Source organism: Cupressus sempervirens, chromosome 8 (genome assembly GCF_028749045.1).
Source record: "Cupressus sempervirens isolate cs-2001-9-10 chromosome 8, ASM2874904v1, whole genome shotgun sequence".
NCBI lineage: Eukaryota > Viridiplantae > Streptophyta > Pinopsida > Cupressales > Cupressaceae > Cupressus > Cupressus sempervirens.
The window spans coordinates 571262945-571288269 of record NC_143125.1 but is presented as its reverse complement, the minus strand read 5'-3'; the positions used below and the strand labels follow the sequence as shown (position 1 = coordinate 571288269).

Genomic DNA, 25325 nt, shown 5'->3' with positions numbered 1-25325 from the left:
AACCAAATCAAAGCTAACTCATGTATCTTTCTGAAAATATAATTTTCAGGTCTTTACCATTCAAAATGAGTTCTTATCAACCAAAACTTCGGAGAAATTGCAGGAAAAAATAAACAGAAAACTGAAATATACAACATCAAGATAAGTTTACTTCCATTCCAAATCCTTCCTCCAACTTCTCCAACTTACAATTTCGTATTTTGGAGATCAAATATATATAATTTGGAATCACATTAAACTCTTCAACCAACCTAAAACTACCCATTAACATCTTTAAACCAACTTTTAAAAAGTTGTCACCAAGTTGTATACGTTGTCATTACAATTTTGGCAACTTATGAACAACTTTTACAATTATTATCCAAATGACTTCAAACATTACCTAAACCCTTGAATATTGATTAAAATGGCTTTAAGACTTAAATTGTATCAGTTCCACTCTTTTACATTTGAGTGCTTTTACCACTCTTGACATTTTTCAGGACCTTGTAAGTCACTATGCTTTTAATGGCTTTTATAGCCTTACAAAATAATTTGAATGAACTCAAAATGATATTTAGGTCTAAATATAATATTCAAACTATATTAAATACAATGTAAAATATAAATTTATCCATAAGAAATCCAATGAATAGGTGCCCCTGCACCAATTTCCATCAAGTTTCTTCCGTATGGGCCTTTGTAGAAGAACTTGGCATATATGCAACTTGTTTTCGTAAAGTAGAAGTAGAATATTATTGCTGGCTTTGATAGTGATGACTCTGCAGCCTATTAAACAAAGAAGTAGATTCAGGTTTATTGCATTATCTTCATTGACAACCCATAACTTGTGCATCTGAGCTCTATATTTGAAGTTTTCCGGTCTTCTTAAAATTTCACGTGTCCACATTCCTTCCTTGGAATTGAAGAAGGTGGGTGCTAACTCTAGTAATGCTGGCATAAAATTAAAGTACAAAAAAGTGGCACTTTCACAACCTTGTGCCCCTACATGTCTTGAAAACTTCATGAGTAATTTTGTTGTAAATTGTTTCAAAGGGCTTACAATTGAAAGGATGGGTAGTAAAATTTTTTAATATTGAGGAGGGACAATTTATACTTGTGGTTCATTCGCCATGGAGCTAGTGGATTGGGCCTCTCCACCTCAACATCAGGTGCATAATTGAATTCAATAATTTTTCTTTGACCATCAACCTCATCCTTCATCATGCCATTTATAATTTAAACTATGCATGCAATACAATGCAGAGGATTAAGACAGATTTTCTTTTTGTTCTTCTAACTTCAGTTTGCATGAATTGCAAAAGTAAAGGATGTTCAAATAAAAATCATTGTTTTTAATCTTTGTTAATCATGAATTTCACTAATGTTCTTCTTACTTTAGGTTGTACAAAGCACAAAAGAAGAGGATGGACACAAGTTTTAGCTTGATTCGACCAAGTTGAAACTAACTTTCAATGTTGAGTCTTGATGACAATATGAACTATGATTAATGAACAATGAATCATTGCATATGCTCTTGTAACCATGACTATGAAATTAGTTATAAAATTAATTAGAATATGACGCTAACAAGATAAAATAAAATAGTCATAGAACTAGTGTTACTAGCCTCGGACTTGGTCTTGGCAGCCAGACTTAGCAAATTAAAAAAACCATGAAATTCAACGATTTTAAAGAATTTTAAGTGTTTTTCATGCATCAGTTAGCCAATTAATATCTAATAGACAATAATTGAAATAAATAGAAGCTACTTTGCACACATATACAACATCATGTATGTATAAATGCAAAATTTTGAAAGAAGTTACTTAAATTGAATAACATAATAGAAATTTGAAATATAGTGTAATTGTCAAATGTCTACAATATCCATGGCATATGCAATCCATGGAATCAAAAGTTCAAAACATATATCAAAAGAAAGACTCATAGTAGCCTATGTCTTCTTATGGGTACACCTAAGATAGGTTATGGAAGACTCTAGAGCCATCCTCTCTCCTTGTGTCTGAGGTTGAACCTCAGTGGCATGCTCATCATGGTCATCCTCCTCATACTCATACTCATACTCATACTCATCCTCATAATCCTCATCATCAGAGTCAGATCCATCACTCTCGGCCTCGGGGCCCTGCATTGGGTCTCCTCGTGCTATAGCCTCCTCCATTGCCATCGCCATTGCCTCTGCTGCTCGATCCACTTGATCAACCTACTCCAAGTCTTCATCAATCAAAAGTTCAAAACTAGTATCAAAAGAAAGGCTCATAGTAGCCTATGTCTTCGACTATGTCTTCTTATGAGTAGACCTAAGATAGGTCATGGAACTCTAGAGCCATCCTCTCTCCTTCTGTTTGAGGTTGAACCTTAGTGACATGCTCATCATGATCATCCTCCTCATCGTCATACTCGTCCTCATAATCCTTATCATCAGAGTTAGATCCATCACTCTTATCCTTAGGGTCCTGCACTGGGTCTCCTTGTGCTATAGCCTCCTCCACTGCCATCGCCATTGCATTTGCCGCTCGATCCACCTGATCAACCCACTCCAAGTCTACATCATTGAAGTCAGGACCATCAACCTTTGTGTTCCACCCCGCTTGTATATCAACCTTCTCTAATACAATGAGAGATGTGTCGATGCCCAAAAAATTTGTTTGCACTGGAAGTAAAGGTTGAAGTGAACAAAAACAAGATTATTGAACATTTTTGCTGCCAACCTGTTGCGCCTCTTCGAGTGTATATGCTCGAACATACTCTAATTTTGTTTGCATCCTTAAGCACTAGATGGTGACTTAAGATACTCCAATTGCATTACCTCTTCAAATTTTCTCTAGAAATGGAAATATAACCCAAGTTTGAAGGAGACTCCTCCAAATGCTTCTTTCAACTCCTCTCAATGCTTATATGCAAGCAACAAAGTGGCACAAACAATCAACAATTGATAGATGAGATCCAACTGATTTGCTAATCTATCACCCAAAACCCAATACTCTTCCCTTAACTCTTATTTCTCTATTCTTTGTGTTTGCAAGTGATAGAATGACCTTTTAAGGTCTTACACACACTTACCATAACAAAACATAAAAAGAAAAACATAAAAAATCTGTTTTTTCTTTTTCTTTTCAGAACGTTGCCCACTGGCCGAGTTAAGCTGACAAGACTTGGTGAGTCATCCGAGTCAGTTGACTCGGCGAGTCAGTCAAGACTCGACCGAGTCAGAGTCCTGAGGCAATTTGCTTCAATTTGATGGGCTTGCCTCGGGTCTTGTTGAGTCCTGTAACACTACATAGAACTTTACATAATTCTTGAAAATCCAATAATCCTTCTAACTTGGTGTATAATATTTCTTCTTGCTCCTTCTTAGCCCTCTTGCACTTGCAATAGTTGAATCTAGTATTCCAATGCTTGTTAGGGGTGGAAGGATGTTGGGACATGTTTCGGGGATGAGGAGACAATAAAGCCTAAATTTGGGGACGATTGAGGTTGGGGGGGGGGCAGTGCTGTATATCCTATACATATAGTAGTTGAAATGCTAGTTACAAAAAGATGTATAAAAATTACATTTCAAATGGAACTTTGGCAAACTAGTAAAATTATAAATACTTAATACTTGCTCAATGAACATTGATTACTAAATAAAATATCAAGTTGACAAATGAAATTGTCGAATCGACAAATTAGCTATTTCTATAATATCAAAAATATCATAAAGATGATTACAATGAGAACCATGAGATCAAAACAAGCACAAAATGTCAAAATAGTGGTGGGAACAGAATGACACTTTATCAAAGAGTGTGTTGCATGTGAAGATATTCACAATGAGTACAAGGATAGCCTAAAGGTGAGCAACATGAAGGAACTTTTGAAGAGGCAAGATTACACAAGACAGCTAGCTTCCTAATCTGGATCCACAACAAAAGGAACAATTGAGAGAAATTATAGTTGGTTGCTTAACTGTCCTTTTGGTCCCTTAGACCGGCGGTCTTGTGAACGTCATTAAAACCTTTCAATTTAATTCAATTGTAGTGAAGGAAGGCCTCTGAGACAAACTCTTCACCGAGACTACTAGATTGCTCACTGTCAAGATTGGCAAAACAAAGACCAACCAGACTTACATTCGAAGTTGCAACATCTTGATCCTCATCAATATGTGATGGCTCATCTGTCTCTAAATCCCATCATGCTGTTAGATTCCTTGTACACAAGTCTTGTGGTCAATGAAATGCAAGGCACTATGTAATCACTAGCTTCTCTGCTCTCCCAGAGTTAACTATGTTCCTCTTAAGAGAGTGGATGAAGCTATAAATAGACCAGTTCCACTTTGTGTTTTGAATAACTAAAAACATGAGATAGCAAACAAATGACTATTGTGGTAGTCTTTGATTTCTATCCATGACAATTCCCCAACAAGGTTTGGTTATTATGTGCCATAGTTCCTATATCCATTTTTGCCACACTTGAATGACCTTGAGATTGGCAAATTTTGTTGCACTTAGTGCCAATCGTGCCTATAGTACTAGGATCACTCATCTTATCAAATGCACTCGGAAGACCACTACCTTCAACTCATCATCTTGGATCGTTGTAATTCTACCAAGTGTAGGCATGTACCACCTTAGATTCAATGGTATGCAAGGGAGTGTTGAACCTAGCTGATCTGTGCTAAATGGTTGGTTGAATGTGCTCATTGTAGAATGCTTACTCCTCTCACATAGCAACCCTCATTTGGCCAAGCATAGAATTGATGTACGCATATAACTATTCAAGGCTAGGTACATTCCTATCCCCATATCTAATGACTTGGAAAATGGAAGCAATGATAGAGACTGCATTTTGCGCGACTCGAGACCATGTTCACCAATGATCTAAATTGCGGCTACACCCCTGACACTGCACCTCGAACTCATTGTAAGTGGACTAATATTAATACAAACATGTTTGTGATATAGTTCTGATCATGATATAGGTCTATTACAGTAAGATAGCATCTTGATGCAACCTCCAATATGCACCATATCTTGTAGAAATGACCCAAATCAAACCAAAACCAACCCAACACTGATGTATTAGCCCAAAACAACATAAAGCTGCAGGTTCTAGGTTTGTAATGTACTTTCTAGATTTTCCCAATACCTTGCAATCAGTCTGCAATATATTCTGAGCATGTAGCATGATTGTAACAACATTCTTAATTTCATGATTGTTAGTGAAGTGTTGCCCAAAACTAATAGAAAATTCATTTTTCCCAATATTAATCAACGGTTCCCAAATAGCAGGAGTAAACTATGAAATAGTACAAGTATGTGAGGGGAAACCTAAAATAGGGGCCTACCTTAAAATTAAAAAGAAAGTTTTATAAAAGAACAATGCATTTTTTATGTGCTGAAACTGCCTATCTCGTCTGCCTCGGGATAGTCAAGGGACATCGAAGTTCTTCCCAACTATTGCTAGTATGTAGGGACGTCCCCAAACCATTTTGAAGCCATCCTCAGATTTTGGAAACGTTTGTAGTTATTTTTTGATAATCCCTTGGCCATCCCCAAGTCCCCGGATTGTTTCCGATTTAGGGATAGGGGGTTTTAGAATCAAGGACATGTCCATGGGTAACGTAGAAGCAAATCTTTTCAGTCATGTTTTCTTTAATAAGTTCAAAATTTTTTCATCAAAAGAGGAGGAAACAAGTCACGCAATTATAGATAGTGGCATGTAACAAGTGACAAGCATAGAAATAAGAAGGGGACTACCTTCTTAAGGGATGAGTTAAAACACAAATTTCCAACATCATTTCTAACCAATATGATGATCTCAACAAGTTGAAAGGAACATTATTGGCATAGAGGCATGTACAATTTTTTGTTGAGCAATATCTCTTGTCTCCATTACAAATGCCTTGCTTAAAGGACCTCATGTGCAGGTCATAATTTATACTTAATCTTTTGTAAAAGGGTATAGGTGAGAAGGGATATTTGGAGACTGCCATTGTATTAATGCGTAAAGTCATTCTTTTCTTTTCCCAAGCATAAGCACTTTGTTTTGCTCCTAGTGCCATTTTATCAGCTTCTTTTTGTTCTTTTACAAATCCTGCTATTTGTGTGGGCCTTTACACATTCCCATCCCTTTAGCAACAGGTCCCATAAAGTGAAGTCTCACTTGATAATATGAGCTATTTTTTGGTAAATCGTAGTAATTACACCTCCAAATATATCCCCCACCTCCTGCAACTTGCAAAAGCCTTGTGGTATGTCTCCATAAAGGTTATCCTATATCAATTTTTAATTTATTGTTCCCTTTTGCATGCACTGAACTTTGGCATTTGGCCATTCTTGCTATCTAATTTCTTGCTATTATAAGAAATGACATAAATTTAAACTAGAGAAAAACTAAGAAATACAAGCATAGAAGTGCAAAATAAAGATACAAAAATATTATAACAAAGAGTAAACTTGTTTTTCTTGTTTAAAAACAAAGTAGAAATAAAAAAAAATTTGAAACTTTCATTACAAACTTGGAAAAATTCATCAAAATCTAAAAAACATCATTAAAAAACTCAAGAATAGAGTCAAATGCTTACTTACCTTGCATGCTTAGATCTCTTTTGTGTAAGCTTTCTGACACCCCACAAACAATCCCCTTCGAAAATGATCACCTGCCTTTTGAAATGCCAAAATAGAGACTAAATGAGAAGAGAGCATAATGACCAACAAAATGATATGTTTTTACTATGAATGGCCTCATAAAGGGTCGTTTTAGGGTTTGTAGAAGAAAACATAAAAAAAAACACTAAAGTATATTTTTCAAGTCAAAAAGTGGTTTTATTGGGCGAATGCACTTTGGATGCGTGCTCTAGATGTTATCCAAGTGCTCATCCATACCAGTAGATGTGCAATCGGATTGCACCTGGCTGTGGATCCACATCCAAGGGCATTTGCACCAGATGTAGGGTTATGGGATGCGAATCTAGTAAGGTAGATTTTGGATGTTTGAGAAACCATGTCTAACTATGAGATTTTTGGTCATCTTCATTCTTTTCAATTCTACAAAACCCTTGGGAGGACATTACAAGAAAGTATAGTATAGGATTGCCCCCAAGAAGGTGCTTTTCCTTGAAGACATTGATCATGGAGGTTTTCTTACTAATGATGATCCTCTAGAAGCTTAGTCACAAGGATTGATTGAAATGGTCAAGATCCTTGATGCTAATTCCTTTATTGCTACAAGAACAACTCTTTACAAGGAGACTAAGGGGTGTTGGAAATGCTAATTTGTGCCTTTACAAAGGAAACCACTCATTATGGTATTAATTTTGTAGATAATCACCTTGGGGGCAATTAATAAAGACAAAAGCTAAATTGGGATGTGGGGGCAGCTGCATACAAAATCTTATTCTTACCCACTAATATCAAGGGGAAAAAAATTGGATTTCGCATTATTCACTTTTTAACTTGAAAATTATTCATAATCTCCCAATGTATTGCTTTTAACTTTTAATGAACTAATGGAGCAAAGAAATACTTTGTGACATCCACAAACTGCCAATCTACAAATGCTGTCCAAATGGAGGAAGATTTCAGCCCTTTTAAAGTCCTAAATTTGAGAAAGCCAATGTATCTACCCAAAGCTTTTGCCATAATGATAGAGATATGGGAATAGGGGATCCCTATTATAGAGACCCCTAGTTGTAGAGAAGAACCATTAACAAGAACCAAGGAGTAAACTAAGAAATAATAACCTTTAATCCAATCCCTCCATTCATGGCTAAAGTTAAATATCTTTGAAATTGTATTCGGGAAAATTAGAGTGACTCTATCATAAGCTATAGCTATATCTAGTTGGATGAGCATACCCTTTTCGTACTAATGGCTTTAAGACAGTAAAGAGTTGACGAGCCATGACCATGCCATTTGTAATCCAACTTCCTTAAGAAAAACAACATTGTAATCCACCTCTCTCTCTCTCGCTATTGCCTTTCTAATGTTGAACCATCTTGTCTCTTCTCTAATGATGAAACCTCCTTCACAATATTGACGAAGGGTTGTTTCTTCTTGGCAATGGTATCCTCCTCTCTTACCCTCTCCAACCTGTCCTACTTCCTTGCCATCCGCTTCGAAAGACAATGGTTTCCACATAATACTATTTTTGTTGGAAGATAAACCCTTATAAAAAATTGGTGGATAGGGAACATGAAATATCTTTCAAACTATCCTGATTTCTAAGAATATGTTTTGTCTTATTCAATACATGGAATATTGACCTCCATATGCTATCATTTTGAAACACCTTTTGTAAACATGCCCTCCATGAAGAAAAAACTATTTGTTTTCTCCTTTTCAGCAAAATGAATCTTATGTGAATCTCTTTTAGTGTCTATGCAAGTTTACGATGGGTGATCGTGCCAAATCAATCTTCTTTCGACAAAAATGGTGTTTGGAAGATTTACCTTTCCATGAACCATCCCTTCATTCACCCCATCAACTTCCTTTTTTGGCAAATTGAGAAGTTCGTGAACCAAGTTTTTTGACAAACTTGTAAACTTTCGAACCTTTACTTCACAAGTCTATTTGGTGTTTCAACAAAAAAATATAATATTATAAACTTTTTAGCAGATTTGAAAAAATGTCAAAATAAAGTGTTTCAACTCTTTCCCAATGACTTTAAGCTTCTTCACTTAAGTTTTGAGCTGAGCAAATTCTCTTGAGACAAAAGAAAACTAACAGAGTTAAAATGATTTATTTTGACATTTTTCAGATCTGCTGAAATGTTATAGTGTTTGTACTTTTTGCTGAAATCAATCTTCTTTCGACAAAAATGGTGTTCAGAAAATTTACCTTTCTATGAACCATCCCATCTTGCACCCCACCAACTTCTTTTTTCGGCAAATTCTTCTTTTGGGAAATTGAGAAGTTCATGAACCAAGTTTTTTGATAAACTTGCAAACTTTCAAACCTTTCCTTCACAAGTCTATTTGGTGTTTCAGCAAACAATACAAACATTATAAACTTTTCAGCAGATCTGAAAAAATGTCGGAATAAATTGTTTAAACTCTTTCCCAATGTCTTTAAGCTTCTTCACTTAGACAAGTTTGAGTTGAGCAAATTCTCTTGAGACAAAAGAAAACTAACAGATACACGGCAAAACTGAAAGAACCTAAAATATATGGTTGACGTCGATTGCTCATGCACCCAGACGCTCCTGCATTAGGATGTGAGAGTGTTCCCTTGTAGTTTCTATTTTGGGTGACATCCCAGGAATATCCGCCAAATTGAGAAGATGTTTCAAGGAACACCCTCAAAATTGAGTAGATGCCACTTGGCTTGAAAACCCCAAGGACGCGTCACTAGGGTACATTAATGATGACCATGTCTGTAATATTTCATGGTACCCCTAGTTTTGCAAACAGTTGCTCCTTATGATGCATCACTAGGGTACGTTAATGAAGACCATGTCTGTAATATTTCATGTTATTCTAGTTTTGTAAACAATTGCTCCTTATATATCATATATAGAATGTCTATTTTAATCTTGGTAATAATATGCACTCTCTATACGTTGTTCAAAACTTTGAAGCATCTACCCTTACTGTTAGTTCCAGAGATAAAGGATGTTGTGGTCATTATTTGTAATGAAATTTTAAACTTGGTCCAACAATATATTCAATTTGCTATGAATGACGATTTTCCTTCTAGTGTTTTGTATCTGTTTTTTATTAATATGTTTGAGCACATGCCTCTTGATCCTGAATTTATAATGCAATTTTTTTTTGGAATATTAATTGCTTGAATTTTGACTAGCTTTTCTCATGACTTTTAGGTGACCTATCACTTTTTCCATTGGAAGAAGGGCACTCCTTTTTCAGAAGATCAGGGAATATACAACAAGTTAACATGGTGGGAACAGATGGATAATGGCAAGCAGCTGACTCGTAACAGGAAATTTCTTACAGCAGTTCCTCTAGTTCTGTGAGTATACTCTATGTTATTATAGTTAGATCGATTTTGGGATTCCTTTTTCACATTAGGAGATGATTATATTGCATAACTGGCAGCAGTAAATGATAACTGCAAGGAAACTGATATAATAAAACAATTATTTGAATGTAGCTAGATGTGGTCCTGTCATCCCTGTAACCATCTGATTTTCCTTGAAAGCTGTTGCCAATTTATCATGGAGTAGCATTAGATTTTTTATGCAAAAGCAACATGTATATTCCACTTTGTTTCTTTGCTTCATTTTCATAGTTGAAATTGACTGTACTACAAGATTTCTATTTATTAAATAGCTCAGTAGAAATAATATTGTTATTTAAATCTGTGCAATGGAGAGACAATTGTTGAAAACCTGATCCATTTGGCTTAATTAATATGTTTGAGCATAGAGTCTCACAGTTTGTGTATGGCAGAATATGTTTGAGTATGCTCCTTACTTATAAGAAGAAAGTTGCAGTGGGTGTGTAGAAGAAGCTTAAGTTGTGTAATTTATATAGATGCAATTTTTCAACTCTTGTTATCTTATCATTATGTATACACTATCTTATTGATAAGGTCATATGTTCTAGTGTCAAGCTGTAAAGCAGATATTATACAATATCATTTAGAAGGCCCCAGTATGTGAAGAAATGGTTCAATAGTAGTTAGGGTCTCTCTCTATTTCACTCTCATTTCTAGGAAATGGTTTCTGACAGAAATCCTGATATTCATTAATCATTTTGCACATACAATAGTATAGGAGAGCAGAATATCTAACCCTGGAAATACAGTGTGTCCAACACGCGTGAAAGTGCTCTTTGCCATCATTATTCATTTCTAGATCTTTTTTCTTTGACTTTTATTTCTCACAGGTTCATAACATAGTTTTTTGAAAGTGGTTATGCTATCAATGCTGCAGTGTTTCCCTCTCATGCATTCTATTTTGCTAAAAAGAAACCCTAGCTCATTCACTTGCTCTCTACTCTCTATTAACGCAATGGCTTCTTGTTATGTCTTGTTTTCCTAGTGTAACATAGGCCTTGGGGGAAAAGGGCTTCAATTTGGAGATGGTGACGGGAGCAGGTGGGAGCGACTGTATATGCTATACATGTAGTACTTGAAATGCTAGTTATGGAAAAATGTATAACAATATAAGAAGTAAAATAGCAAAATTGTAAATGCCAAATAGTAAATACTTGAACATTGAACCATTGAACAATAAATATTGTAGTTTTGAACAATGAACTACTAATTGCTAATTACTATCAGAAATTAAAATACTAAACAATATTGTCGAATCAGCAAATGGGAGATTTCTATTATATCAAAAATATTATAAAGATAACAATGAGTAGCATTATATCAAAACAAGTATAAAATGTCAGAATGCAGTGCAGTGAACTTTGGGAAGTGGGCATAAACTATAAAAAAACATCAACTTGGTTCAACATAGTTTCCCCAGCAATCGTCTAGGGGCAGTACCTTGGGCATGCTTAGGGTGGGGTTGAGGGCAGTGCCGCTGCCGCCGAGCACACTTTCCCTTGTGCGTGGCCTTTGGATTATCATTTTTGATGCATTTTTCTCCCGAATAGTGATGTAGTGCAAGGTTTGGTGTACCACTCTTGGAGGTGACCCGCAAGTAACCACACAATGGAAATATAACAATAACATAGATATTCAGATCCAGAACAACATATATTCTAATAATGCAGTCATAAAATTTACATCAACATGCTCGATTGTAAGGCTTTCTAGGTTACGACCATTACAAAGAGGAATGCAAATCATCAAATGCGAAGATCCACCTCCTAGCTAGCATCCCTCAAGGTGCTCCTAGCTACTCCATGCTAAACTGATCAACAATCAGATATTTCTAGACAAGACAAGACTCTCTTCTTATACCAAATCAAGCCACAAGTTGGCCTGACTGATTAAATTAAATAATCATCACTCAAGGCACAAGTCGGTAAGATTAAATAATCTCCAAAGTCATTCAGGAAATAAATAACACGTTACCAGCAACCACCAAAAGAGCGGTAACTCCAATACGATCCATCCAGTCACTATGGGCTCTTAGGACAAGGTCCACAGATATGCTTCGAACATAATCCTAATCGCGCAGAACATAGGGTCCACAAAATCCAAGCTCGATGGTCCTGCATCAGACTCCTGGGGTAAATAGAAAAGTGTGTCCCACACTTTGATGCCCAAAGAAATGTCTGCATTCAACTTCATCTTCAGCAAAGGCTTCCACTTGCTCTCAAACAAAGGAACAAATCTGCACATCAACCATCTCTGCTTCATCCACTCAAACATCAAAATCTTCTGTAACATAGTTAACTTATCAGCATGCTCACTCACAGGAACAAAGTGAACATCATAATGCTTCACAAACAATTTCTTCAACTGATCACAATCAGCAATAATAACATCCTCAAACATGAAATCCATGTCAGCAACATCATGTAACTCCAAAACCAAATCAGCAACATGCAAGCCCAAATCAACAACAGTAGCAACATGAATGTCTTCAGCCATGTCAACCACCAGACAGTCTACATCAATAACATGTAGATCCTCAACCACATCCGCAATAAGTGAATCCACATCAGCAACATGTAAATCCAACTCCACATCATTAGCAACATCCACATTAACAACATGTTGATCCATGTTCATATCAGCAGCAATAGAATCCCCAGCCATATAAGCAGTAACATGTGAGTCCAAAATCAGATCCACATTAGCAGCCATATGTAAATCCAAATCAACAATGTCAATAGTAACTTGTACATCCTCAGTCATCTCAACAACAACATATAAATTTAGATCAGCAACCATATGCAAATCCATATCCATATGTAAATCCTCATTACAACAAATGCAGATCTCATAATCAACAATCTCATTATCCACAATAAGATGCTCTGCAATTTCCATGTCAGATCCATGCATATTCTCATAAAAACCAAAAGATACCTCAGTTTCGTCTTCTCTGAACAATCCTTCTAACCAGCAAGACAACTTGTTGTTTGATCGGTAGATGCCAATTCAAACATGACTCTACCATCTCTTCAATCCTTTGATTGAATTTGGCCCAAAACTTATCCAACTTATCCATCAGATTCCTCTCAAAGTGCAATTGCCTTACATCAACTATCTGATTGCAAGACTCTAGCTGCCTCACACTTGGGCGATCTACTTTCCATCTTCACAACTTGCCTCAATTTGATGATCTGTTCACTCAAAGAAAGCTCCATCTTCTCACACCAAGGTTTCGCATTCAAAATGATTCATCTGTGAGTCCTCCGTGATTGCAAGCCATAACCACGATCTGCCACCTCACAACAAAGAGATCTAGGGTTCTACAGACAATCAATCCACCACACAGCTAGTACTAGATCAAATTACCATTTGATGCAGTGCAAGGCTGGGTGTACCCCTCTTGGAGGTGACCAAGATCCCAGCAAGTAACCACACCACAGAAATATAACAATAACATAAATATTCAGATCGAAAACAACATATATTCTCATAACATAATCATAAGATTTATATCCAACATGCCCGAGTGTAACCGGGTTACAACCATTACAAAGAAGAATGCAACTCAATCCTCATATGTGAAGATCAACATCCTAGCTATTATCCCTCAAGATGCTCCTAGCTACTCTATGCTAAACTAATCAACTAACTGATACCTATAGACAAGAAAAGAATCTCTACGTATGCCAAATCAAACCACAAGTCGGCTTGATAAATTATATTAAATAAACACTCAAGCCACAAGTTAGCTTGACAGACTAAATTAAATAAACACTTAGGACAAACCCCAAGTTTACAACAATAACTAACTCATAAGACAAAATAAGTTTACATGTCCTTAGACATAGGTCCACATGCCATTCAATGATCCATATCTAAGATTGCACAAGCTAACTCCCATGGATGAAAGCTTGTGGAAATAATCTTCAAAGTTCACCCAAGAAATAAGAAACACATTACCAACAACCACCAAAAGAGTGGTAACTCCAATATGATCCATCTATTTACTATGGGCACATAGGACAAGGTCCATAGATATGCCTCAAACATAAGCCCAATCGTGCCGAACATTGGGTCCACAAAATCCAAGCTTGATGCTCTTGAATTAGAATCTTGGGGTGAATAGAAAAGTGTGTCCCACACTTTGATGCCCAAAGAAATGTTTGCACTCAACTTCATCTTCACCAAAAGCTTCCACTTGCTCTCAAACAAAGGAACAAATCTGCACATCAACCATATCTGCGTCATCCATTCAAACATCGAAATCTTTTGTACCATAGCTAACTTATCAGCATGCTCACTCATAGGAACAAAGTGAACATCGTAATGCTTCACAAACAATTTCTGAAACTGATCACAATCAGCAATAATAACATCCTCAAACATGAAATCCGTATCAGCAACATCATGTAACTCCAAAACCAAATCAGCAACATGTAAGCCCAAATCAACAACAATAGCAACATGTAAATCTTCAGCCATGTCGACCACCAAAAGTCTACATCGATAACATGTAGATCCTCAACGACATCCGCAATAAGTGAATCCACATCAGTAACATTTGAATCCAACTCTACATCAATAGCAACATCCACATTAACATGTTGATCCATGTTCATATCAGCAGCAATATAATATCATAACATATAAGCAGCAACATGTGAGTCCAAAATCATATTCACATTAGTAGCCATATGTGAATCCAAATCAACAATGTCAATAGTAACTTGTACATCCTCAATCATCTGAAGTGTTGACTTTGTAAGGATCGTTTCTGCAAATGTATTTACACTACCATTGTTATTGGTGTTTTTCAAATGCAGATCCCAATCTATTTTAAGTATAAGAGTAGGAGACATGTCTCATGAAGAGACATGTCTCTATGACTAATCATTATTAAATAATATATATTAACAATATAAATCACTATATATATATATATATATATATATATATATATATATATAGGATTATATTATATATGATATATTATATCAACATTGTATCTTATGATTAAATCAATTTGATTGTAGCTATAATCTTAACACTCCCTCTTAACTAGAGAGGATTTTTTATGGAACACATTATGCTCTCAAGTATATGGAGGTATATCGTCTCAGTATGATATTCCTTGAATGATATATATAAGGGTATCAACATAAATCCATCAACACACATATATTAACATATATTACATGTGGAATTTGCTTCACTTCACTATGAGGCTAAACATCTCAACACTCCCTCTTTAGCAAGGAGAGAATTTCAGCAATTATAATACAAGATTTGAATACCACTTTAAGTGTGGTCTGTGATAGATTTAAGTTATGGTGTGCAGCAAGATTCGGCCTGACGAACCTTAACAAATTGAATTTCATGGTATCCGGCAAAATCTGGCCTGAAGGTATATCATCTCAGTATGATAATCTTGGAATGACATATATAATGATATCAACATAAATCCATCAACACACACACATATATATTAACATATATTGCATATGGAATTTGCTTCATTTCACTATGAGGCTAAATTTCTCAACACTCCCTCTTTAGCAAGGAGACAATTTCAGCAATTATAATACAAGATTTGAATACCACTTTAGGTGTGGTCTATGATAGATTTAAGTTATGGTGTTTGGCAAGATCTGGTGCGAAGAACCATAACAAATTGATTTTCATGGCATCCGGTAAAACCTGACCTGAAGAACCATGATGAATTGATTATCAAGGTGTTTGGCAAAATCCGGCCTGAAGAACCATGATAAATTGGTTATCAAGGTGTTTGGCAAAATCCGGCCTGAAGAACCATGATAACACTTGCTCCAACACATTTTGGTGTTAGGAGATTTTTCAAGTATTGATAAGATCGTCACCTTACAATGGTACCTTCTAGTTGATATGTTCGTTATCATGACTTCTAGCTCTCTGGGACATCTTAATGAAGTTTGTCATGATAACAGGTCTTACCATTTATAAAATCATTACCTTACAATGGTTACCTTTTGTTTATATATGTATGAAAGATTGTCACCTTTCATTGCATATCATATGTGAAATACTAACCACCATGAACCCAGTTAGAGGGTGGTGCAAAGGCTTTCACCTTAATTTTCTCTCACAAAGAAGATTGTATTACGAAGGAGTTTCACTTAGAACTTCTCCTCATAGAGAAGATATCATTCACGAAGGATTGTGCCTCGAAGATTCTTCCTCTGAATAATGGTCTTGGGAAGTCAGGTCCTCTAGTTACTCCATTAGAAGCTCTTTTCACCTAAGGATGCCTTTTGAACTCCCTCTAAATCTAACATCAATCCTCCGACTTTCTGGTGATAAGTCAATACTTCCTCATGATGTATTCAAGAGTAGGCCCATCAAAATCATGCAGTCACACACATGCATTTCTAGACTTCCTTTGAGCATTAATCTTCTAAGCTTCGGTGTTGCCTTTGAAGAAGTGTCATACACCCTCGTAATGTAGAAGGGTACTCATAATCTCAATCATCAAAGATATTTGCTTCAAGAGCCTCTCCTTATCTAGCCTGATCACAACTTATTTAAGCTACTGTCATATGCTGTCTGATGTGTCATTCTTTACCTGCAATGTCGGCTTCAAATACAAAGGAAAATATCAAGGCAAATAACTCTTATAGTGTGTGTAGAATTACAAATAAGAGGGACTATGATAAGCAAGTAAAATATAATACTCAAGGATAATAAATACTTATCTGCACATTAATGTTCTTGATGCAAGTTGCTCCAATGACGGTCCATATGGTTGGATAAACATTTGTCAACCAATGGGAATGAAACATTGGTTATTATTCCCCCCCTCAATGTAAAATTCCCACTCATTCCATTAACATTGTTGGGTGATAGTATCTATTTAGTGATACTTAGTTCTCATGAGCGATAATTTCGTTCTAGGCAATTTGTATCTAGAGGAATGAAGTTCTGCTTCCATGAATAATCCTTGTAGTTTTCTTGTAGGATATTTCTCACCTTTCGCTTTGATAGGGTCTGCCTTGGTTTTAAGGAGATCGTATATGTTAAATTTTAGAGATCATTGACAAAGGCAAGTGACATCATTTGGAAGTTATCACTTGCTCATGATGTACACAGGGGGTAGGCCCATTAAAATCACATAGTCATGAGGTATATTCATGAATCACAATCCTCTTGACTGCTACAATGTATTGATCATTGGAGACTCCATCTCAACATGGTTTACTCCCTCCGAATCAATAGGACCGAGATCACTGAAGGTTGACTGAATCGTATTCTCTATCTGCTCCCTCTCTTTTAAGGTTGTCTCAAATGAAATGTCAGGCTCCCTCTGAATCTCAATCTCCCTCTTCTTGCAATAATATTTTCGAAGGAAGAAGATCAAGGCAAACAATACTTATAATTCAAATAGGAATGTTAGTAGTTTAACTCATGTTTGTTACTAATAGTAACATAAATATATTTCTCATGATTCACATTATAATTCTCAATTATATTGATATAGATTGATATTCAATAATCTGCAATTGTGAGAAAATAATTTTTCATATATAAAATTAAAATTCATAATGTTCTAATTATATAACATATTAATCTTTATATAACTTTCAATTAAAAATATAGATCAAATAAATATCCAATTTAAATAGATATTTAAATATATACATATATTGAATATATGTATATTTTAATCTATGCTTTCAGTATATTATTTCTTCATTTTATTATCAAGTATAACCATATCATATTAAACATATGAGTAAATTTTTTATACATTTATCAATAGAACATATCTTATGTTCTTTTATACACCATTTCCAAGGTTATTATATCTCCCCTTAAAGAACTTAAACAATGAAGAGAACTTTTCACATTACACCATACATACTTCCCTTAGCTATACTTACCTTATAACTTGGTTGGCATGTAGATTAGGGTAGAGTATGATATATCAATGATAATCCCTCTGCACTTTTATCTGTTTCTCTCTAATATAAAAAAAGGGTCTCTCCCCTATTGATCTTTGATTGGTCTTCGCATCGAGTACCAAGTATGCAATCCATTGGCTGTCCATGTAGATCTTTTCTTTATATGTGCTGGACTATGCAGGATTCATGATGATGTAAGGAAACCTTTATAATATGTTGTTGTCATTGTGCATGATATGGTGGGGTCGTGCTACCCGTACCCCTTCTTAATTTCATTGGTCTTTCCACGGTGGCAGAAGTTATGACATCAAGTTGCCAAATGGTTTGATTGCCTTTGCCTTCAGGCCCACACTTGTTCATTCCACGTGATCGGGAAAATTGTGAATGTAGTTAAGTATAGTGCAGTTATCTTCCTCAATTAATGGCAAACCCGTGCGCTTGGTGTCTTGGTTCAACTTAGGACATCTTTAATCTCTTCTGCGATAGGCCAACCACATTTCATTCACTATGTTAAGGGTTGTAAGATGACAATCTTTCTCCCCTTTTTTTACTTTCTCCTTGTAATAGCTTCATTCTTAGAGAGACTTCATGCATTATAATCTAATCTTTCCTAAATCATGATATGTCTCCACTATTGCTATTCCCCCATTTGTACTTATGACTATTTGATAGCTGCCTGAACCCTGTTTACCTTTGAAGATGTGGCAACTTATATTTTATTTGCTTATTCAAACTTGTATTTCGATGATTTCTATTTTTCCTCTATAATGTTTGCAGGTTTTCCGAATTGCAAATATCTCTCATCTCTCAATATTGTTGACCTCATAGTCGGAATGAAAAATGTTATGGAGTGCAATTTTCCACTCATTGAGCTTTTTATTGTTGTATCTTCCTTTCTCTTCGTGCTTTGAGAATGCATTGACATACATGCCTATTCCTTGTTGTACCCATTGGAGATCAGAAATGTCAATGTGATAGAAAATAAGAATGATTGTTACATTAGTTTTGAGCATGAAGCATAGCTCAAGTAGACAACATTAGGATTGGACCTAGTTGGGAGAAAATATGGTAATGTGAAGGGAAGATTTTTCCATTGTTTCTTGATTTTTTGCGGGATTGAAATCACTAGGCTCAATTTCTACAATGAGAACTCAAAATTTCATGCTGACAAGTGTGATAAATTTTGGTGGCGAATGTCTTTTACATTTGCTTAATATGTTATGAGGGTTCGGTAATTTCAAGTATGAAACTACTTAGGGAGTTCATAGACAGGCCTTGAACTGTCACTGAGAATTACCATGTCTCATGGAACCGTTGCTCATCCTTGCTCAAATTTGGATTATTACTATTATTCACCTCCATGGTATCTTCGTCCCATGAGTAGTTTAAAATTTCCTCTCAATTCATCTTCGTTCCATGAGTAGTTCGCTGATTGTTATGTTTGCTACCCGTTGAGGAAGCCTTTGTGTTTTTATTTTTATTTTATTCTTTACATTTTCAGTTGGCTCTGATACCATGTTAATTTTGTAAGGATCATTTTTGCAAATGTATTTACGCTACCATTGTTAGTGGTGTTTTTCAAATGCAGATCCAATCTCTTATAAGAGTAGGAGACATATCTCATGTCTCTATGATTAATCATTATTAAATAATATATATTAATAATATAAATCACAATATATCATATGTATTATATATAATATATTTGTATAGTATAGTATAGTATAGTATAGTATATATATATATAAAATTAATATGATATATATAATATTATATATATGTAGGATAATATTATATATGATATATTATATCAACATTGTATCTTATGATTAAATCAATCCGACTGTAGCTATAATCTTAACATCAACAACAACATATAAATTTAGATCAGGAACCATATGCAAATCCATATCCATATGTAAATCCTCATTGCCACAAATGTAGATCTCATAATCAACAATCTCATTATCCACAATAAGATGCTATGCAATTTCCATGTTAGATCCATCCATCTGCTCATGAAAACCAAAAGATACCTCAGTGTCTTCTTCTTTGAACAATCCTTCTAACCGGCTAGACAACTCTCTGTTTGATCGGTAGATGCCAATTCAAACATGACTCTACCATCTCTTCAATCCATTGATTGAATTTAGCCCAAAACTTATCCAACTTATCCATCAGGTTCCTCTCAAAGTGCAACTGCCTCACATCAACGATCTGATTGCAATACTCTAGCTGCCTCACACTTGGGCAATCTACTTTCCATCTTCACAACTTGCCTCAATTCAGTGATCTGTTCACTCAAAGAAAGCTCCATTTTCTCACACCAAGGTTTCAAAATCAAAATGATCCATTTGCGAGTCCTCCGCAATTGCAAGCCATAACCACAATTTGCCACCTCACAACAAAGAGATCTAGGGCTCTATAGACAATCGATCCACCACACAACTAGCACTATATCGAATTCTGCTCTAGACCCACCAGGTAACCACACCATGGCAATATAACAATAACATAGATATTTAGATCCAAAACAACATATATTCTCATTATATAATCATGAGATTTACATCCAACATGCCCGAGTGTAACCGGGTTACAATCATTACATAGAGGAATGCAACTCAATCCTCCTATGCAAAGATCCACCTTCTAGCTATCATCCCTCAAGATGCTTCTAGCTACTCCTTGCTAAACTAATCAACCAATTGATACCTCTAGACAAGACAAGAATCTCTACTTATACCAAATCAAACCACAAGTCAGCCTGACAAATTACATCAAATAAACACTCAAGCACAAGTTAGCCTGACTGACTAAATTAAATAAACACTTAGGACAAGCCCCAAGTTTGGAACCAAAACTAACTCATAAGACAAAATAAGAGTATATGGCCTTAGACATCGCCCCACATGCCATCCAATGATCCATATCTAAGATCGCACAAGCTAATTCCTACAGATCAAAGTTCATGGAAACAATCGCCAAAATCCACCTAGGAAACAACAAACACGTTACAAGTAGCCACTGTTACAAGATTCAAGAAGAGTTGGCAGATTAACAGATTTTCGGATGATTGATTAACAGAGGAACAAATGTGTTCCTTATAAAGAATTACAAGGACGTTGTTTCTAAAAGAAACAACGTAGACTAAAGACGGAATTAGAAACAAAACTAGAGACAGGATAGGAAACATTCCTATTTGGACTGAAGACAAAAGAGACAGGATAGGCAACATTCCTATCTAGACTGAAAGACGAACTACAGACAAGTAGTTGACTATTATAGAAAGTATAAGATATTATCTTAATACCCTCCCTTAATGGTCAACGTACGGATGTCGGAACATTTTGCGATAACTGAGACCCTCCCTGGATCTACAAAATGCTGAAACCAAGAAGCTTTGCCAGACGAGTGCTATGAGTCAAAATAAGTTGCAATTACAAAACTTCATTTTTGTGGAAAAAACGGTAAAACCCAGAATCTCACACAACCTTGCGTATTATAGACAACTTGAAATGATTTTTGAGGAGAAAATCAACAAACCTAGGAAAAACAGAAACAAATTCAGAAGGCGAAAAATGTAGCTTTGCCTTGATCAAGACCCGGAGAAGTCGGATGCTGCGTAACACCCAGAACAAGTTGATCGGTGTTTCGATATTCGAAGATTGCGATGATGCGCTGCTTCAAGGTTCCATAATTGTGACTATTGAATTTGGAATTATGTTCGAGCAGAATATTTGTTAGAGATGCTATGGCACGTTTTTTAATGAAAATTGTGACAATCTGTGAAGGCACGTTTTTCGAGGCAAAATTACGAAAGACCCAGAAGAATCAGAGAATGACCCAGAAGAGAGCTTGAAAAACCCAGAAGGAATCTACTGTCATTTTTTGGATCCGCTGGCTCAAAAATCGAGGCACAAAAATTGAGGCACCCAGAAAAAATGGACGACAACCTAGTTGAGCTCTCGAAAAACCCACCAAGAATCTGCAAACAAAATATTTTTTCGACCCCAAAAATTAGGGTTTCGAAAAAAAACGGCCCTAGCTGAAAAAAGCTTGAAAAAACTTCAGATTTCTTGATAAAAAATGGCAGATTTTTCTTCAAGGATCGATGTGCATGGACGAATGGGGCTAGAGTGTGCTGAACAAACACAGGCAGACCCAAGTTCGGGAATTTCTCTAGGCCGAAAACCCTAAGCGGGTTTTAGAGAAATTCAACAGAAATAATTTTGAAAAAATTTAAACAAATAATTTCACGAAGAAATTATAAATTTTTTCGAAAAAATTTAAGTAATAGCTTTGATACCATGTTACAAGATTCAAGAAGAGTTGGCAGATTAACGGATTTCCAGATGATTGATTAACAGAGGAACAAATGTGTTCCTTATAAAGAATTACAAGGACGTTGTTTCTAAAAGAAACAACGTAGACTGAAGACGGAATTAGAAACAAAACTAGAGACAGGATAGGAAACATTCCTATCTGGACTGAAGACAAAAGAGACAGGATAGGAAACATTCCTATCTAGACTGAAAGACGGACTACAAACAAGTAGTTGACTATTATAGAAAGTATAAGATATTATCTTAATAGCCACCAAAAGAGTGCTAACTCCAATACAATCCATCCAATCATTATGTGCACATAGGACAATGTCCACAGATATGCCTTAAATATAACCCTAATCACGCAGAACATAGGGTCTACAAAATCCAAGTTCGATGCTCTTGCATCAAATAGAAATTTACAAACATGATTTTTTATATCAATCTCACTTTTTAATCTGTCCACTTTTGAGGAATGCCTAGGTGTCTAGTCGCTACATCTTGGTGGCAAACATGTGGGAAAATGGAGGTGGTGGGGGGATGCCCTGCTCCTGTCCCTAGGACATCTTTGTATTGTAAATGTGGGGTTTGGGGGGCGGGGGAGGTTGCAACCCCATGTTTCTCTAGCTTTTGTGCTTCTGAGCATGTCTTTCTTTCCAACTTTGCATATTGTTTCTCCCTATTAGATTTCAGACTTTTCCATGTCACAAGTTCATAAGTGTGTTTTTTTAACAGTGGTTATGCTATCGAAGCTGCAGACTTTCCATCACATGCATTTTATTGAGCAAAAAGAAACCCTAGATTATTTACTTGCTGTCTACTGCCCTAATAATACAATGGCTTCCTGTTATGTCCCGTTACATTTAAGTATGTAGATATCAGGTTTGTACTTTGTCTCATGTCTTTCCTGATCCTTGGTTGCGATCTGCTTTTCCCCTTATGAGTCTTTCTTCCAACTTTGCTGGTCCTTCTCCCTATTATATTTCAGGCTTCTCCATCCTGTCATGTCTTCCATCTTCCTTCTGCTCTTTCCTTAGTATTTATTGGACTTTTGGACTTCTCTTCAACAACACGCTCATTGCTTTACACTTGATGCTCCAACTTGTATCATGAGTTGCATGGTATTTCAAACCCCAAAATCTTGATATTTCTGCCTTTGATGCTCCAACTTGCATCATGAGTCGTGTGGTATTTCAAACCCCAAAGTCTTGATATTTCTGCCTTTGATTCTGTTCTCTTTCTTAGTTCCTAGCATTTGCAGCAGTACCATCTAATGGTTTGTTTTGGCACCATAACATTAAAAGGTGTGTCTTTTTTGCTCATAATCATTGTTTGACTTGGAAGATGTCGATTCACATTATGGCTGACATATTTTGAAAGGATTCATGATTGATTACTTTACACCATTTTCTGTTTGGAATCTGACTGAGCACTTGATTCAAGTGTGGAGATAAAATAGCGAAACCCTTTGATTTTGAAAGTATAGAACCCCTTTAGCTGGAGAACTTGAATACTGATGTATGACACAGAACTCCCATTGCAGAATCATTTGATCCCAGAAAGAATCCCTCACTACCAACTTGCTGAAATCAAAATCAACATTTGAAATGAGTATTTTGTCTCTTTTGCCGTAAGGAATACTTTAGGTTTTTTGTCTGTGGTCATTCCTCTTTTGGTCTTCTATATGCCATTATATTCGGTACCTATCTGATTACAGATTGTATACATCCTAAATATGGCTATGCATGTCCAAATAAGTGTTGGATATGGCAGAGCTGTATAGTGGAGATCAGTGTTACAAAACTCCCTGGGATCAGGGTAAACTTTCTGAGTCTCAAGGTGACACTGGCCAAATGAGGCCGACAGATTTTCTTGCAAGTATTTGTTAGGTTTTCTGTACTCATCACTCCCATGTGTCCGACTCAATGAGCTAATTACACTAAGGAAAAGCCAATATTTATACAAAAAGGTGACCAGATTTGGATTTTACTGAAGTAACCAAACATTGGATTGATTACAGTATTTATTCTTCGATGAATATCCATCTCATTCTCATTTGTCTAGGTTCTAATTATTTTTCTATGGCCTTGATGCCTAGGTTTTGAAGTGTTTGGAGCTATGTTATTTAACCTGTCCATTCTGACCTTAGATCTGGGTATGATCTGCAGTCTCTGGTTCACTGCAGTTTCTGGTCCTGGTGAGGGGTGGAAATGTGGCTTTGGATTCATCATGGATGTACCTTAGGCAGGTTCGGCAATGCCAATATGGAACCTGTGCTTTTTATGTTGACTGTAATTTGCTTTTTTTCTTCTTCTTCACTTAAATTTTATTTTTTTCTAGCTGGTTGGTAGACATGGAATGTTTTTGTCAATTTTCGTGAGTACTTGTTGAGTTCTCAGCTAGTTTGAGCCCTTGACTTGCACTGTGCATGGAAAATGTGCATAAAACTCTCCAATAACAGCTTTGCTCGGGCTTTATAAGCTTTGTTTTATTGCTTATAAAAAAATTATGAAAATGGTGTGCACCTTGAAGGTCTGTGTAGTTTTGAAGGTTCATTTGGACTGTACCTCAACTCCATTGGGGGCTCTTTCTGTTGATCCTGTTGGGGTCAGACCCCTACCAAGTGCTGCACCAATAGTGGCTTTGTGAAGAGGCTCCGATCTGAGCAAGCAAGAGTGAGCTTTAAAACAAAGACATCAATTCTTGAAGTAAAAAATTACAATTATCTTTTGAACTATGTTGTATGCTTACTGTGTTCAAATATTTAGGTCACAAAGTACGTTTTATTAAAGTTATTAACTTAGTTACCGGTTCGAGTTCGATTCGAAATGCGGGTTTGAAGAACCGGTTTGCTGGTATGGCAAATTTTTTGAAAGGGTTTTGGGTCGTTCATACAAAAACATGTAAAAATTATAAAAAAATAATATATATACATATTTATGAAGCCTAGAAGCATGGAGAATCAAAAAATCATATGATTTAATCATTTAAACAACAAAAACACCATAGGCATAAAGTTTAAACATGTAATCATAGCATAATGAATCAAGATCATA

The 25325-nt window shown here is 35.9% G+C and overlaps 1 protein-coding gene across 1 annotated transcript in view; it reads left to right on the top strand.

Moving 5' to 3' along the window:
* Positions 1-25325, top strand: part of LOC149543676 (uncharacterized) — a 100450-nt gene that overhangs the window by 56547 nt on the left and 18578 nt on the right. The window contains exon 2 of the mRNA XM_089798431.1: positions 9808-9956. Coding sequence (XP_089654557.1) covers positions 9808-9956 — 149 coding nt within the window. The remainder of the gene's footprint in view (positions 1-9807; positions 9957-25325) is intronic.